This window comes from Scardinius erythrophthalmus (genome assembly GCF_964197995.2).
Source record: "Scardinius erythrophthalmus genome assembly, chromosome: 12".
NCBI classification, from domain to species: Eukaryota; Metazoa; Chordata; class Actinopteri; order Cypriniformes; family Leuciscidae; genus Scardinius; species Scardinius erythrophthalmus.
In genome coordinates, this window is record NC_138232.1 from 35,880,361 (window position 1) to 35,895,373 (window position 15,013).

Below are 15,013 nucleotides of genomic sequence, written 5' to 3' on the forward strand. Positions count from 1 at the left end.
AATTATCTTAATTATTACTGAATTATAAATCTACTACATGCCTTCTGTCATTTGATTGATGGTTTATACTTTTTTAGCAATTAAAATGCCTTTTAGTATAATTGTAAAAACGTATCACACATCTATTTGCTCTGAAATCTTTAATGATGTTTATGAAGTAAACATTAGAATAATTTTATATTGTTACTAAAATTTCAAGATGAACATTTACTAGGCTGAAGCAACTTAGATTTAATCGAGTATCCCTATACTAATTTTTTGAATTTAAATATATTATATTGGGAGATATAGATTGACAACTGATATTTATATGCATTTTATGTAAGTAGTCTCATAATTTCATCTTACTTTTTGGCAATATAAATAACAACATTGCAGCAAATTGCATTATTTTTTGCATTATTTAGCTCCATATTCTCACGATATCATACTTAATGGGCCATAAAAGCCTAATGAAATAATAATAAAACTATTATTTTATATTATTATATATTTTATATAGACATTTTTTTTACTTTGGAAGTGCTATTTTTATATCAGTTAACATGCTCATTCATTTCAATGGCTGTTGCTTGGTGAAATAACAGTGTGTGTGTTTTATTTTCACAGAAAACTGGCCTGCAGTTTGGGAATGCAACATCTTATCTTAATCTTGAAAAACTTGGAGAGGGCACATATGCCACAGTTTACAAAGGAATTAGCAGGTTAGTAGTCATATGTAATCACTCACACAGACACACAAATAAATAGTGTAATTGATAGAGCTCAGTTAGATGTTGCCTGTAGGACATTTATTCACTGAGGCGAGATTTATGTTTTACCTTTATGGCAGCATTTAGTTGGCAAGCACATTATTCAGATACACCACCCTGTGGCTTTGTTCCTTTGTATAATAGACAGCAAATTATTCTTTTCACTGCCTCCCTGTAGGCATTCCTTGAGTTCTTCTATAACAGCTTGTTTTACATGGATTCATTTTATAAGGTCATCCTGCAACATATGGATACCCGCCTGAGGCCTCAACTCATAGGCAGTTTGATGTTGTTGTACAACAACAAATGCGTTTTAATGAGAAACAGCTCCCATTCATCTCTGTGCAGATGTTTTAGGATAGAAAGCTTTACATTTAGCAACATTTTTGCTTGTTTATGTGGTTAAAGGAACAATGTTACCTCAGTTACAGAATAAAAATGCTTTTTCCATGAATTGTACAATAAATGATATCGTTCCAAACCCATAAGACTTCTTCGAAACACAGATCAAGAGATTTCAGTCCCTCCATTGAAATTTATTAGGCTTTCTGTTGATAGCCAATAGGCTTTCATTTACCTCACAGCCATGAACCATGATTTGCTGCATACTACAGTCATAGGCAGGTGTAATTAGACCAATGGCACATTCTCTTCACATTTAATCAGACAAAAAATAGAAGATAAAGACTTAAATGTGTGTTTTCTACAACTTACATTTGTCATATTAGTACACTAGCTAATAACTTCACGGCTAATGGACATCTGAAACTCCAATTCAGATTTCATAAGGTCAGAAAAAGGAAGAGCTTGTGATGGTGTTTATTCTACTTTCTTTAGGTAAACTTTTACCAGCAGACGCATGTTTGTGGATTATGCTGAGGTTTTTATGTGTTTCTGGCAGGATAAATGGTCATCTTGTGGCTTTAAAGGTGATTCACATGAAAACTGAAGAAGGAATTCCATTCACGGCTATTAGAGAAGGTACTGCAAGTGCATAACACACACACATACACACACAGCCAAGAAACAAAAGTGCTTATACACACGTAGGGCAGTGGGGTAAAATGTGCCAGTGTGTACAAATTGTGTTGTCCACGTAATTATGAATAATAATAAAAAATGATATATATATGGGAAGAATTATATATAGATGTCTGTGACTGAAATATGATGGAATAGTGCATTAATAAACTGTTTTTATAGAAATTTTTATTTTTTAGATGTTATGTTTCTACGTTTTGACGTACTACCATTCAAAAGTTTGAGGTCACTAATTTTTGTTTTAACAAAATTAATACTTTTAATCAGCAAGGACACATTAAATTAATCAAAAATAACAGTAGAGGCATTTATAATTCAGATAAAGATTTATAATAACAGATTTCTGTTTTAAACAAATGCTGTTCTTTTGGTACCTGAAAAATATTAAGCAGTACAACTATTTTCAATATTGATAATAATAAGAAATGTGTCTAAAACAGCAAATCAGCATATTAGAATGATTTCTAAAGGATCATGTGACGCTGAAGACTGGAGTAATGGCAGCTAAAATTCACAGGAATAAATTACAGAAATTAATATTAATACATATATAATGAATAATATATATCGATAGAAAATAGTTATTTTAAATTGTAATAATATTTCACAATATTAGTTTTTACTGTATTGTTGGCCAAATAAATGCATAAGAAACTTCTATCCAGAACGTTAAAATATCTCACCGACCCCAAAATTTTGAACGCTGGTGTATATAATAACTAATTTCCCCTTGCCTAGAGGGCTACCTGAGTGAAAAGTGGCTCATCTCACCCCAGTCTCCTCTAAATATGTGATTGTACTGCACTTGTTGATGCCGTATGCCCATGTTATTTGTGATTATTCCCAGCCTCCTTGTTAAAAGGCCTCAAACACGCCAACATAGTCTTGCTCCATGACATCATTCACACGCGAGAGTCTCTCACCTTTGTCTTTGAGTACATGGTGAGTCTAAGACGTTAGCTGTCGCCTTCTAATATTATTTTGTTTTTGGTTTATTTTTGTCCTTCTGACCTATTTCACATCTTTCTCTTTCACTCCTTCAGCAAACAGATTTGGCTCAATATATGATTCAGCATCCTGGCGGACTTCACTCGTACAACATCCGGGTAAACAAACCCGTAAACGCACACAAACACAACGGGGGCAGAAATAATGAGCTGTCTTTCTCACACTCTGTCTGTTTGTTCAGCTCTTCATGTTTCAGTTGCTGCGAGGATTGTCTTACATTCACAGCAGAAGAATCCTGCATCGAGACCTCAAACCTCAGAATTTGCTCATCAGCTATCTGGGAGAACTCAAATTAGCCGATTTTGGTAGGTTTCGTTTAAACTACACACATGCAAACACTCAAATGCTAACTAATCATGTATTCTAAACTTGTTGCTTCAGGTCTGGCCCGATCTAAGTCCATACCGTGCCAAACGTACTCTGCCGAGGTCGTGACTTTATGGTACCGCCCGCCAGATGTTCTCATGGGCTCCACTGATTACTCCACAGCCCTGGACATCTGGTGAGTGCCTGCAAACACACAAACACTCATTCCTCTTAGAAAATAGTGAGAGCAACAGTAATGTCTGACTCAGAATGTGTCTCTTTAGGGGAGCTGGCTGCATTTTTATTGAGATGCTACAGGGGTCACCAGCGTTTCCTGGAGTTGCTGATGTCTTTGAGCAGCTGCTGAAGATTTGGACAGTGAGTCTGTACTATAATTGTGTGAAATTTCTCTTCTATCCATTTATTTATCCTCCTCTCCTCCCATTATTCATCTCTCCTCTTCTTTCCTCCTGAGGTCCTCGGGGTCCCGACCGAGGAGAGCTGGCCAGGTGTCGGTGATCTGCCGAACTACAAACCAGGTGTGTGCAAAATCCTTCTTTCATCTGTCTCTGTACTGTAATCTCACAGATGTGTCTGCTATGAGAGGTGATTTCCTGTCTCAACAGATTTGTCTCATTCATTAAATGCTTATGTCAGGGTATGTTAGTTACATAAAAAATGTATTTCGTATGGTAACATCTAAATGAACTGGTTTTATTTAAGTCAAAGAAATGTTTAAATATGATTGAATAAGCTCGATTATATTATGTTACAGCAATGAAAGTAATTTTTAGGGACTTAAAAGGGATAGTTCAACTTTTGTCATCATTTACTCACCCTCATGTCATTCAAACCTGTACAGCTTCTTTCTATTATGGAACACAAAATAATTATGTTCAAATTAAGTTGATATTCTCTGATGATCTTCCTCTGAATCATAGCTCTCAAATCTCATTCACACATGATGATGCATATATTCAGGCTTTTTAAATGCAGGTGCATCACTCTACTGTCGGTAGAGTCAAAGCCATTGATCCTTGCATGTTTCATCTCATGGCCTCTAAAGTATGAAATTTAACCTACAAATCATGTGGGCTACTTTTATGGTTCATTTTACATCAGTGGTTCTCAACCTTTTGACAATCATTGTCCACAACAATATTTAAAGGCCCCATGACTTTTCCAGTTGATTGTGATTTACTGGATTAGAATTAAGGATAAGTAGTTTTTTGTTTTACTTAAAACTGATAAAACCTGATAAAATATAGTTTAGAGCTTGGCATAACTAGAAAAATGTAAATTCATTATAAAATTTGTATTCATTTGCAGGCTTAGAATTTTAAAATTACATTTTATATATATATATATATATATGTGTGTGTGTGTGTGTGTGTGTGTGTGTGTGTGTGTGTGTGTGTGTGTGTGTGTGTGTGTGTGTGTGTGTGAGTAATCTTTAGTTGATCACAAGATGAATATCCATTTTCCATATTGAAAACTCACCTGTAGAGTAGTTTTACTTTTTAGTGTTTTGTTTTAATATATTCTGACAGAATTGTGTAGAATTTTAATATTGCCCATTTATAATCAGCTGTAACATATAAAATACAATAATACGCTATGCATTATTTTTAACGTAAAAGTGAGTGTGGCCGTTTCAAGCGCTTCCAGTTATTTTAGCTGTATAATTAATGTCTGTTATGCTGCTTGACATTGCAAACTGGTATTTATTATTCTACAGTTTTAATTTATTGTAATAATAAACAAATGGTTGTAGTGCAAAATAGTTTAATTGGTTACTGCACTTTTATATTCTAATTAGAATTTTTATAATAATATATTCTGTTTACCTTACAACAGCTAGTAAATCTAAAGTCAGGCACATTCACAGGAGAATGACTTAATTTTGCAATGTAAAAAATAAGTTTAATATGCAAATTTGTACTTTTGTGACACATAAAAGTTTTGAATTTTTCTACTTTTCTGTTCCATGGAAGAAAGTCATATGTAAATGATGTCAGATTTTTAGTGAACTTTTCCAGCACATCCTCACTTTTTACAGATTTGATTTCTTTGTTATCTTTAAACATCAAGTAAATACAAATGTACCCATTAATTTAGAATTAGAACTACACATAGACACCGTCATCTATATGCACTGTGTGCATGTTCTTATATGGTTTAGAGGTCATAAATGTGTATAATGACATGGGTATTACAACGTAAACATGGTTTATGAGGACACTTCCTTTGTCCTCGTAAACCAAATGGCTTAAAAAACAAAATAAACCGTGTTTTTGGTCTCCATGAGGAAAACAGCTTATATATCAAACTAAATTATGTTTTTTTGAAAATGTAAAAATGCAGTTAGTTTTCTGTGAGGGTTGTGTTTAGGGGTAGGGTTAGTTTAAGGGCATAGAATATACAGTTTGTACAGTATAAAAATCATTATGTCTATAGAAATTCCCCATAAAACATGGAAACCCAATGGCCCTCATTTATCAAAAGTGCGTACACCAAATTTCCAGCGTACACCCAAAACCACGGTGACTTTGAGATTTATCAATATCAATATGGACGTTGGCGTACGGCACGCTCAAATCCTACGCCAGCTCAGGAGGTGGTGTACGCACGTTTTGAGTGCGGGAATGCGCAGAAAAACAATTCCTAACACCACAAAAAGCACTGACAAACTAAAAGATATAATATATTATGACCCACTGTAAAAAAACAACAACAACATAGTAATTATAAACTTCAGTGTTTATTTTTGTGCAACATGGACTTCAATGTTTAATTTGTGTGAATTTACCAAAGCATTTGAATTGTAGGCATATGTATTCCTTAAGTTGCGAGCCTGTGCGCTTTACCTGACGTTTCAAGCCTTGATTATACTTTCGCCTGGCTCCGCAGCGCGAGTCTCCGCGGACTGCGCGCGCACCTCCCCAAACGGACGAGGCGTTTATACTCGACGCGCTCGCCGTTGTACTATTCTTTGAAACGATGGTTAGGCCAGGGTTAGGCCCGGCAGGTGTGCACGGACTGGGTTTAGTAATGAAAGGCTTTCAATGACCAAAAACATAATTCAGACTGACAAAATAATAAAAATGCCATTCTTCTTATTTTAAATAATAATAATAATAATACAAATAATAATAATAACGAAATTCTTCTTCTAAATAACAATAAGCGTCATTAATAATAAAAATCTAGAAATCAATTTTGTTTCTTTCCACTTCCCTTCTCTTTCTCAAAGAAGTTTCTCTTCTTTGCCGTCTTCCGTGTGTCCATGGCGTAAAATGAGGGCGTGGGGGAAGCGGAGACTTGAATATTTAGGGGCGTGTTATTCTAATGACGATCGATTTCAGCCGCGGCATTTATCAAGGGCAGGTATTGCGTACACCAGAATTTCAAAGGTACGCACAGCTTCATAAATCAGGCGATGAGAAGAGTGTAAGCATAATCTTACGCCAATATATACGCCCATTTCTACGCAAGATTGATAAATGAGGGCCAATGTGTGTGTGTGTGTGTGTGTGTGTGTGTGTGTGTGTGTGTGTACTTAGCTATGTGTGGGTGTAAACTTGTTGCCAAAGGTCTGTCATTTTAATAACATGCAGTCATACAAACAGAAATTCGCTAGAGCAAATTCACAAAGTCGTGCTGAAGCTGTGTTTCCAACATAAATCATTTTGTGTGTATAGGGGTTCTGTTAGTGGTTTTGTTGGCCATGAGTTGACTTGACACCTCCGAGTCAGACACAAACACACACCTTCACACACTCATGCAGGAAAGGGATTGATGTCTTTCCACTGCAGTACTGGAAATTAAGTCCAAACTCATTACACAGGTGCACAACTGAGCAATGTGAGGTGGCTTTGGGAAATATGCCTCATTTAGAGTGTGTGGGTACTGATGGAGATGATGTGTGTGGTAGGTAAACTGCTGGCAGGACTTCCCTGCTGTGTTTCTCCATGAATATGGGTTTACCCAAGCCCCAGGCTGCTCTGTATGTGTGTGTGCCGTGTGTTGGAGAGAAGCTACATGAACCCGCTGTGGTCTCTCAGGTATATCCAGGTGTGCTGAAGCAAAGTGTGGCTTCAGGTTTCAGCCAAGAATGACCGGGTGGCCCGAGACCACAGCCACTGACAGAGGGACACTCATAATGAAGGCTCCTCAAAAGTTCTTTAAAGCAAAAAACAAATCTGAGTGGTTTGAATGTTTCCTTGAATGTTAAAGTTGTTCAATTAATAGTTTACCCAAAAATGGTATTTTAAAAAGCAATGTTATTTTAGTATTATTTATATACTCGTATAGGGGTGTGCAAAATGATGAAAATCTTATTTCACGATACAAGACATTTTATTTCAGTCAGCATGTTATTAAATATGGCAATGTTAGTGTATTTGGTGTACTATCTGCCATGTTTGCTGCTGCTGATTATTGCTGCTGGTTATTGACTGCAAGTATGTGAGCATGTAAGATATGCTGCTGCTGCATAAATAGACATATATAAATCCTGTGGAGCTGGGGGAGGTGGACAGTTTCCAGGCGGGTAATCCATCGACCGGAAGTTGAAGCCGGCCGCGTGCCGCCATCTTGTAGCAGAACTTCACCTGCTGTTAGCATCCCATTGTCTCCCATTCATTTTGGCGTCACTTTGACAGCGAATAACTTTACATCTGAGGCATTTAAAGACTCCATTTGTCCATTATTTATTTCTAAAGAAACACGACAATGTATAAAGGGCTCCATTACCTTCTATGTTACATTATGGCCCCGTAGAAACAGTTTTTGTAAAAATAGGCTAGCGATTGCATCATAACCACTCGACTCTCTGTCGCACAGTAGAGAGATTACCGTACAGACAGGAGGAGAAGCTCGCAGGCAATCGGGGGGACGTCAAGGGAGAAGCCCATAGATACATTTTAAAATAAATACTATACAAAATAATTAATCAGGATACTTACTCCTGCTCACTCACGCCAAAGAACTCTTTGCTCAAGCTCGCCGTCTCTGCAAGATTAACGTTGGCAGTTTTCATGCACAGCTACTAGAAGATTTACATCTGTCAGACAGGTTGCTCACGTCATCAAGCTAGGTTTGAGTCGGTTTGAGTCTGCGCGTCAGGAACGGAAGTGCTAAAAAATCGCTAAAAATGGGCTTCACCAGAGAATGTCTAATATGGCGAGAAGTTTCACTCTCACTACACTTCCGGCTTCTGAACTGGTTGCAGTTCCACTCTGATTCCATATGAGGGCGCTCACAGGACGAGTGCAGAATGAATGGAGGTCTATGGCGGTATACCCCTCAAAATCCACTTTTCTCAGGATATAATTTTTTGTCTAGTAATTTGAATGTTGTACTATTCGAAAGGAGATGCAAAGAAATTACACATTGCTGGGTGTTAGATTTTTTAGAGTCACTTATTTGCTTTAAAAAGTCTTTCAAAATGTCAATGACGTCAGAATGCTGACGTCATTAGCAGAATGCTAGCGTGTTATGGGCAACAACAACTCAACCTGTAAGAAATCAAAACGACATAAGTACTCGTTCATTCAACTTTTGACCTAAAACCCATGTTGAACTTGCAAAATCTACAATCAGATCTGAGATTTCTCAACGGCAATCAGGTGAAATAGACAAATTTAGCCGTCTAGCCCCATTGACTCCCATTCATTTTGCACTCATGGCGATCGCCCCCAGTGGAACTCTGGTGGTACTACAACCAAAATTCGGTACAATAGGGTTTAATAGGGAGTGGGCAGGCTCTCCGTAGACGGGCTCTGGCTTCACTCAATTGAGTTCCAATGAGATGGCTCTCTCCACTTCTTATGTTTCCGAGGAAATCTGATAGCATGTTGCAGGACAATTTTACATCAAACAATCTCATTGGCTGCAGGATCAGCTGAGGCCAATCAGCTTGTGCTATGTGGTAATGATGTGATTGCTTGCATTTGGCATGTAAAAGACCTATCAGCCTGTGCCCTTTAAAGTTTCATGACTGAACTAGATATTTATCACAATATAGTTATTTTTATTTTATTTTTGTTATTAATAAACAGAACAAAGATGCAAATGAGTACTTAAGGTATGTTAGTCAGCATCAGTACTGCATTGAATTTTTTAAAAATGTGCTTGATAAATCTTTTTAACGTCAAAACGCGCTTTATTTTCTCATTCATGCATTTTTCTTTATTGCTCTAAAGTGTCAAAGACTTTAAGTAGTTCTGCGCAGCTATATTTGCATACTGTGATATACACAATATAGCAAAATCTCTATTGATAGACACTTTATATCTTCACCATGATATTTATCATCATACCGCTTAGCTCCACTATTATACTATTTAATATTTAGAATTAGCTTTCGTTTTCTTTCTTTTTTTCTTTTTAAGTTTTAGCGACTTTGATATGTGCATTTTATTAGTTTGTTTTTTAATATTTCTATTTAGCTTTGCTTTATTTTTATTTCAGTTTTAGTAACTTTAGTACTTCAACTTTTGTATTTTATTTATATAATTTTAGTTCAGTTAGTTGCCAAGACAACATTTCTTACTTTTGTTTCAAATTAAAGTTTTTCGTTTAATATTTATATTTTATATTATTTGAGCTTTATTTCAATTAATGAACGTATACTATTTTTAATAGTTTTAGTTAATAATGACAAAATTGCACAAAAGGAGAAATTCAGCAGAATGTTCATGTTGCTCTTTTCCATGTAACAAAAGCATACAGTGATCATGGCTTGTCATCTCCAAAGAAAAATGACAAAAAGCAAAATAAAAGTGGCCTTCACAGCTCTTACGATACTGAAGTCTAGTTTACTGGTGATATGAATGAACATTGGTAAACTGAAATGTTTTGTCTACGGGTTAATTAACACATGAGATTAATCAGGAGTGAACTTGAACTAAGTTACATGTTAGTCAAAATGTGTCACATTGCAAATAAGACTGTTCTAAAACAACACATTAAAACAAACAATGAATAACTAAATTTCAATATATATGTATGTTGCAATATAAAGTTATTTCAGGAGCTCAGGTTTTTACAGCAAAGACAGTTTCCTGTGTTATTAAAAACTGTGTAAAAAACAAAGACATAGCATTTCTTTAATAACTTCATTTGCCAAGAGTAAATTGAGACATGTTGTGCAAAGGTCTGATATTAGCAATTGCCATTGGTTCTGGTGCAGCTCATAAACATAAACAGTTGTATATAGTGTGAAGCCCAAATGAGACTTTAGAGTTACACAATATTTTATGGTACTTTAAATGAACGTGTAATGAATTATCGTAAAATAAAGAAATGTAGAGCAGGAACTTGATTCTATCCATCATTGTATTTTAAGATGTGGACATTTCATTCAAGAATTAATGCAAGCTTGCAGTCAATTGTGAAGGGGCGGGTTTTAAGAGAACTGCTGTAAATGATTGGAGAAGATTGAAGATATTTGTCACCAGACAGAAGTCTGTCATTTCACCAGAAGGTCGAGTTATGACATTTTGATTTAACATTACAAGCTCAAAAAACAAAAAAACATTTAAATACATGGATAACTTATTCACCTTTAGATCTATAACATGCATTTACAAAATGGATATTGAATTTTCATCTCTTTCTGGCTTAAATAATGATCCTTCTTGGAGCTTGGCAGTTCAAGTCACCACTTGCTATCATTTTGTGGAAAGGAGCAGCGTGAACATTCTGCCAAACATCTCTTTTTGTGCTCCACAGAAGAAAGGAAGTCATATAGATTTGGAACAACACAATGAATAGTAAATGATGAAGGATTTCAAAGATTGTCTCATTGTCTCAACATGTTCTAAGTGAGGATACCTGATCATAGTTGGATGTTTTAGTGGTCTATTAAGCTAAAAGAGGACTCTTTGTGTTCCTGTAGAGTGGTTCCTGCCCTGCAAGCCCCGGCAATTTCGAGATATCTGGAAAAGGTAAGACCAGTTCATGCATTCATGCTCGTGCGCGTATGTGTGTGTGTGTGTGTGTGTGTGTGTGTGTGTGTGTGTGTGTGTGTGTGTGTTGGCTCCGAGTGGGAACAGAAGGGTTTTTTGTATAACGGTCCTCATCTCCCCTCCACCAACCCCCTCTAATGGATGTCTGACCCAAAGCTCTCTCTCTCTCTCTCTCTCTCTGTGTGTGTATGTGTGTGTGTGTGTGTGTGTGTGTGTGTGTGTGTGTGTGTACATTGGCCCAGACTCGCTCAGTTACCTTATAAGACGGAGGACCTGGCCCAGCAGATGCTGATGATGATTCCAAAGGACAGGATTTCAGCCCAGGATGCATTGCTGCACCCATATTTCAACACTCTTCCACCTCCGTTAATGCATCTAAGGGACAGTAAGTGCTGAAGAATTTCACTATATGAGCGGAATGCACGCAATTCCAGCTTCAAAGGCTAATCCGGTCCCGTTTCAGACGAGATCAAAGTTAAATCCCTCTATAGTTTCTGTCAAAACTGGCAACCTTTTTCAACACCGACTCGAGATGAAAAGAGATTATGCAATCTTAGAAACGTCTTTTTCCTCCTGTCATTTCTCTTTCCCTAACCGCCTCTCTTTCTCCGTCAGCCGTGTCCATCTTTAAGGTGCCGGGCGTAAGGTTAGAGACGGAAGCGAGGGATATCTTCAGCCCCAGCAGACGAATGAAATCGCCTCTTGCTCCGCTGGCCAAGTGCTGGTGAAAGACTTGTCTTTGTAAATAGTTGGTGTGCTTGTGTAAACCAAAAACACGCCAGCATGAGTAAACGTGACACTGTTGCAGCATGACGGTCAGTTTGTATATGCAGCTTTATCAAATATATTTCTTAAGGAATATCAGATTAAATTTCATAAGATTCATGTTTTTACATTTTGGACCAGTTATACCTTAGAGAAAGTTTAATGGTAGATCATGACGATCCAAGTCGAAGCTGATTTATCACCATGATCCACATTTCAAACACTCAAATTCACTGAGAGAGGATCAGTTATGTCTGCTTTCCTGCCTCTCAGCAAAGTGATGTTTACAGCACACTTTCATTGTGAATAAGTTTGAATGAAATGCACTTATTAATTTTGATATTATGTAATCATTTTTTGTATATATTGCACAGAAAAGAGTGAGAGTGTGAGAGAGATGAATTGGGAATGTGATATGAAAGTGCGTGGAAGAATATACCTACTAATATTTCAAAGCTCTATTGTATAGTGTGCAGGGGAAAAAAATACTTGTATGCATTCATAAAACACCTGGAGAGTCTCTCCTGAAATTACCTGTTTTTGTACAGCACATACTCAATTTCTGTGGCCGGCGTGTCAAAACATGTTTAGTACTGTTTTTAGCTAAGTTTGTATCAAGTTCATAATTAATAGTTTCAGTATATTTTGCATATTATGTATTTATGTGTATGTATGTATGTATAAGATGCAGAGAGTCAAACATGTGCTGCTTCTAAGTCAATGTTCTAAGTGAGAAATGCACAGCAATATTCGTCACCAACAATAACAGCTTCAAATAATAGAAACAATCACTCAATGCTGATGTCATACATATCCACACACTTCAACATAATCTGCAATACTGTGAAAATTGTGTACGTGTTCATAAAATTGTATACAATCCCACTGTGTCTTGACTTCTGAATAAATACCGCGAAAACGACATCGGTAAGGGTAGGATAGGCAATTTTCAAAACACATGAACACGAACAGCAAGGAGCAAATAAAAGTGTCATAAAAGACGGCGTTAAACCTCATGTCTCCAAGCACATATCATTACAATAATAATGAACATAAACAACTTAAAGAGCACTGACCTGTACCGCCTGACTGCTGCAGATTCATTTCAGCGTTGATAGTGTTGCCACTGAAACGCATAAATTCGAGTCACAGGTTTCCATCGCTTACAAATTACAGTAGTTATGGCATGAACGCAGCATAAGCTCGTTGTTTTGGATCTGGAGGAACTGTAAAAGGTGGCTGCTGTTTCAACCAGCATAACAAAAAAAAATTCTGGAACAAATCACCTACCCTGCCTTTAAGTGGGTTTGTGGTCGTTCACTGATGTCCCAAATGTTCTTGTTCAAAATCCAGAAGGTGCAGGAACCAAGTAGTGGTTTACTTCACCTATTGCCCATGAACAAAACACTACCATGTACCTCCAGGGGACCACCTGAGGGAACATAGGTAGTTTCAACCTGTAAAAAAAAAAAAAATGTACACAAATTAATAATTGCTTAAACGGTGGGTGGAAAAAATTATAATATACATTTTTAGCCATTTTTACAGTATATTTTTACTCTACAATGTAAATGGATCTGATATAGTTTTTTTACATTTAGCTCATAAATATACTATTATTACTGGAACAGTTTCCTCCATTTTACTAGTATATGGTCCACTTATAAGCTTTTGGTAAGTAACCACTCATTTCCACAAGAAGATACCACCTGATCTGACCGACATGTACAGTGACCGACCACAGTTTGTTTTGTTTTATGGCTGAATCTGAAATCGACGATAACAAACAATGAATGTTCCAGTTCTTCGGTCGCTATGCTAACCATCCACACCACACACTCCAACAAAAGGGATGCAAAACACGTGACAAGATAATACAAAAAAAAACCGTTGGTACAAATGAGGAGTGTCTTTTCATTGTGCTGTTTCAGGTGTGTTGTGTAACTTCTGGAGTTTTGTATGAAGATGGTCCGAAGAGAAACTTCCTTTCTGGTTATGAAAGCAGTGAATGGGCAACACAATGTTCCAACAAGCTCTCAAGATATCGAATTTCATTTAAACCTGAAGGGCTTTATACACACACACACACACACACACAGGAATATCAAACCTCTCTGTCTTTCTTCTTTTCCTCCAGCCTACTTGCGTCTCTCATTTTCCATCTGGCTCTGTTGAAAATGCAGCACTCATGCAGTTCCTTCACCAGCCACGTTAGGCCGCCCTAATTCGCACAAATTCACCCAACAGTAGCACGACTATCCACGCCGGGGCTAGTTGACACAAGGGCTCAGTTAAACAAACATCATGTATTTTCTCTAGCGCTGATTTAGTATGTTGGTTGCAAACATCAAATAGAGATACAATATTCTCTTAAATTAAAATATTATAATGAATACAAAACTCAAATGAACACAATAACACCACATTGGATACATTCAGGCAAACGACAAGCCTGGAAATCCAGACCCAAATCTCTCGCGAGAACTCTGGATTTCCAGGGTAGCAACTGACCATAATATAATATAATATATTTTTTTATTTGTTGTTTTGTACTTCATAATTTATCATTAAAATGTTGCTTAACCTATAATCTTACATTTTTGGTTTCTTTGATCTTTTATGTTGTCACAATGTAAGCTGCCATTAAACAACATGGCATGTTGTCACAATAGGTCAATATGTTTTCAGTTCACTGTATCCTTAGGCAATAGAGACTTCAAGGTAAATAAACATACCATGAGAAATTTTCACTTGAGTAAAAATGGTAACAACTATAGCCTTGGACTTTTTTAGTCTCCTGCACCTTCTCCCTAAAGCTGAATTCAGCAAGTTAAATGTATGTGTTGGTTTCCATCTCGGGAGTCAGTGGGTGGAGAGAGTTTTGACGAAGTGATTCAAGGCCATGAAATGAAAAGCTGAGAGCTCAGATGGTCTCTCTCAGTATGTATTTTCCAAGGCTTAACTCACTCTGATGTGGTCTTGTTAACGTTACTGCAGCGCCAGCAAGGTTTTATATGGGTTTATGATATTAATTAATGTCAAAGCACAAGGTCATAAGACCGTCGTTAGGTAAAGTAGAAACTATTAAGTGCTTACTGATGTCGGTAAAGCTCTGACAGATATAAAATAGTATAGGCCTGTATAAACACACGTACAAGCCAAAAACGT

General features: G+C 36.7%; 1 protein-coding gene and 1 long non-coding RNA gene across 3 annotated transcripts in view; one reads left to right on the forward strand and one right to left on the reverse strand.

The window, feature by feature from the left end:
• Positions 1-12,729, forward strand: part of cdk15 (cyclin-dependent kinase 15) — a gene marked incomplete at its 5' end in the record, with an annotated part of 32,795 nt that extends 20,066 nt beyond the window's left edge. For both annotated transcript variants that reach the window (XM_081380605.1, XM_081380604.1), the window contains 11 exons: positions 610-704; positions 1,654-1,733; positions 2,641-2,735; positions 2,837-2,899; positions 2,983-3,106; positions 3,183-3,303; positions 3,392-3,485; positions 3,583-3,646; positions 11,011-11,059; positions 11,323-11,465; positions 11,696-12,729. In XM_081380605.1, coding sequence (XP_081236731.1) covers positions 610-704; positions 1,654-1,733; positions 2,641-2,735; positions 2,837-2,899; positions 2,983-3,106; positions 3,183-3,303; positions 3,392-3,485; positions 3,583-3,646; positions 11,011-11,059; positions 11,323-11,465; positions 11,696-11,808 — 1,041 coding nt within the window. In that variant the 3' untranslated portion in view covers positions 11,809-12,729. The remainder of the gene's footprint in view (positions 1-609; positions 705-1,653; positions 1,734-2,640; positions 2,736-2,836; positions 2,900-2,982; positions 3,107-3,182; positions 3,304-3,391; positions 3,486-3,582; positions 3,647-11,010; positions 11,060-11,322; positions 11,466-11,695) is intronic.
• LOC308699692 lies at positions 10,222-14,108 on the reverse strand. Its single transcript, XR_014031210.1, has 6 exons — positions 13,956-14,108; positions 13,136-13,302; positions 12,922-12,971; positions 11,337-11,455; positions 10,947-11,050; positions 10,222-10,827 (listed from the first exon to the last, which is right to left on the reverse strand). It is a non-coding gene; the product is annotated as an uncharacterized lncRNA (long non-coding RNA).
• Between the last annotated feature and the right edge of the window lie 905 nt (positions 14,109-15,013).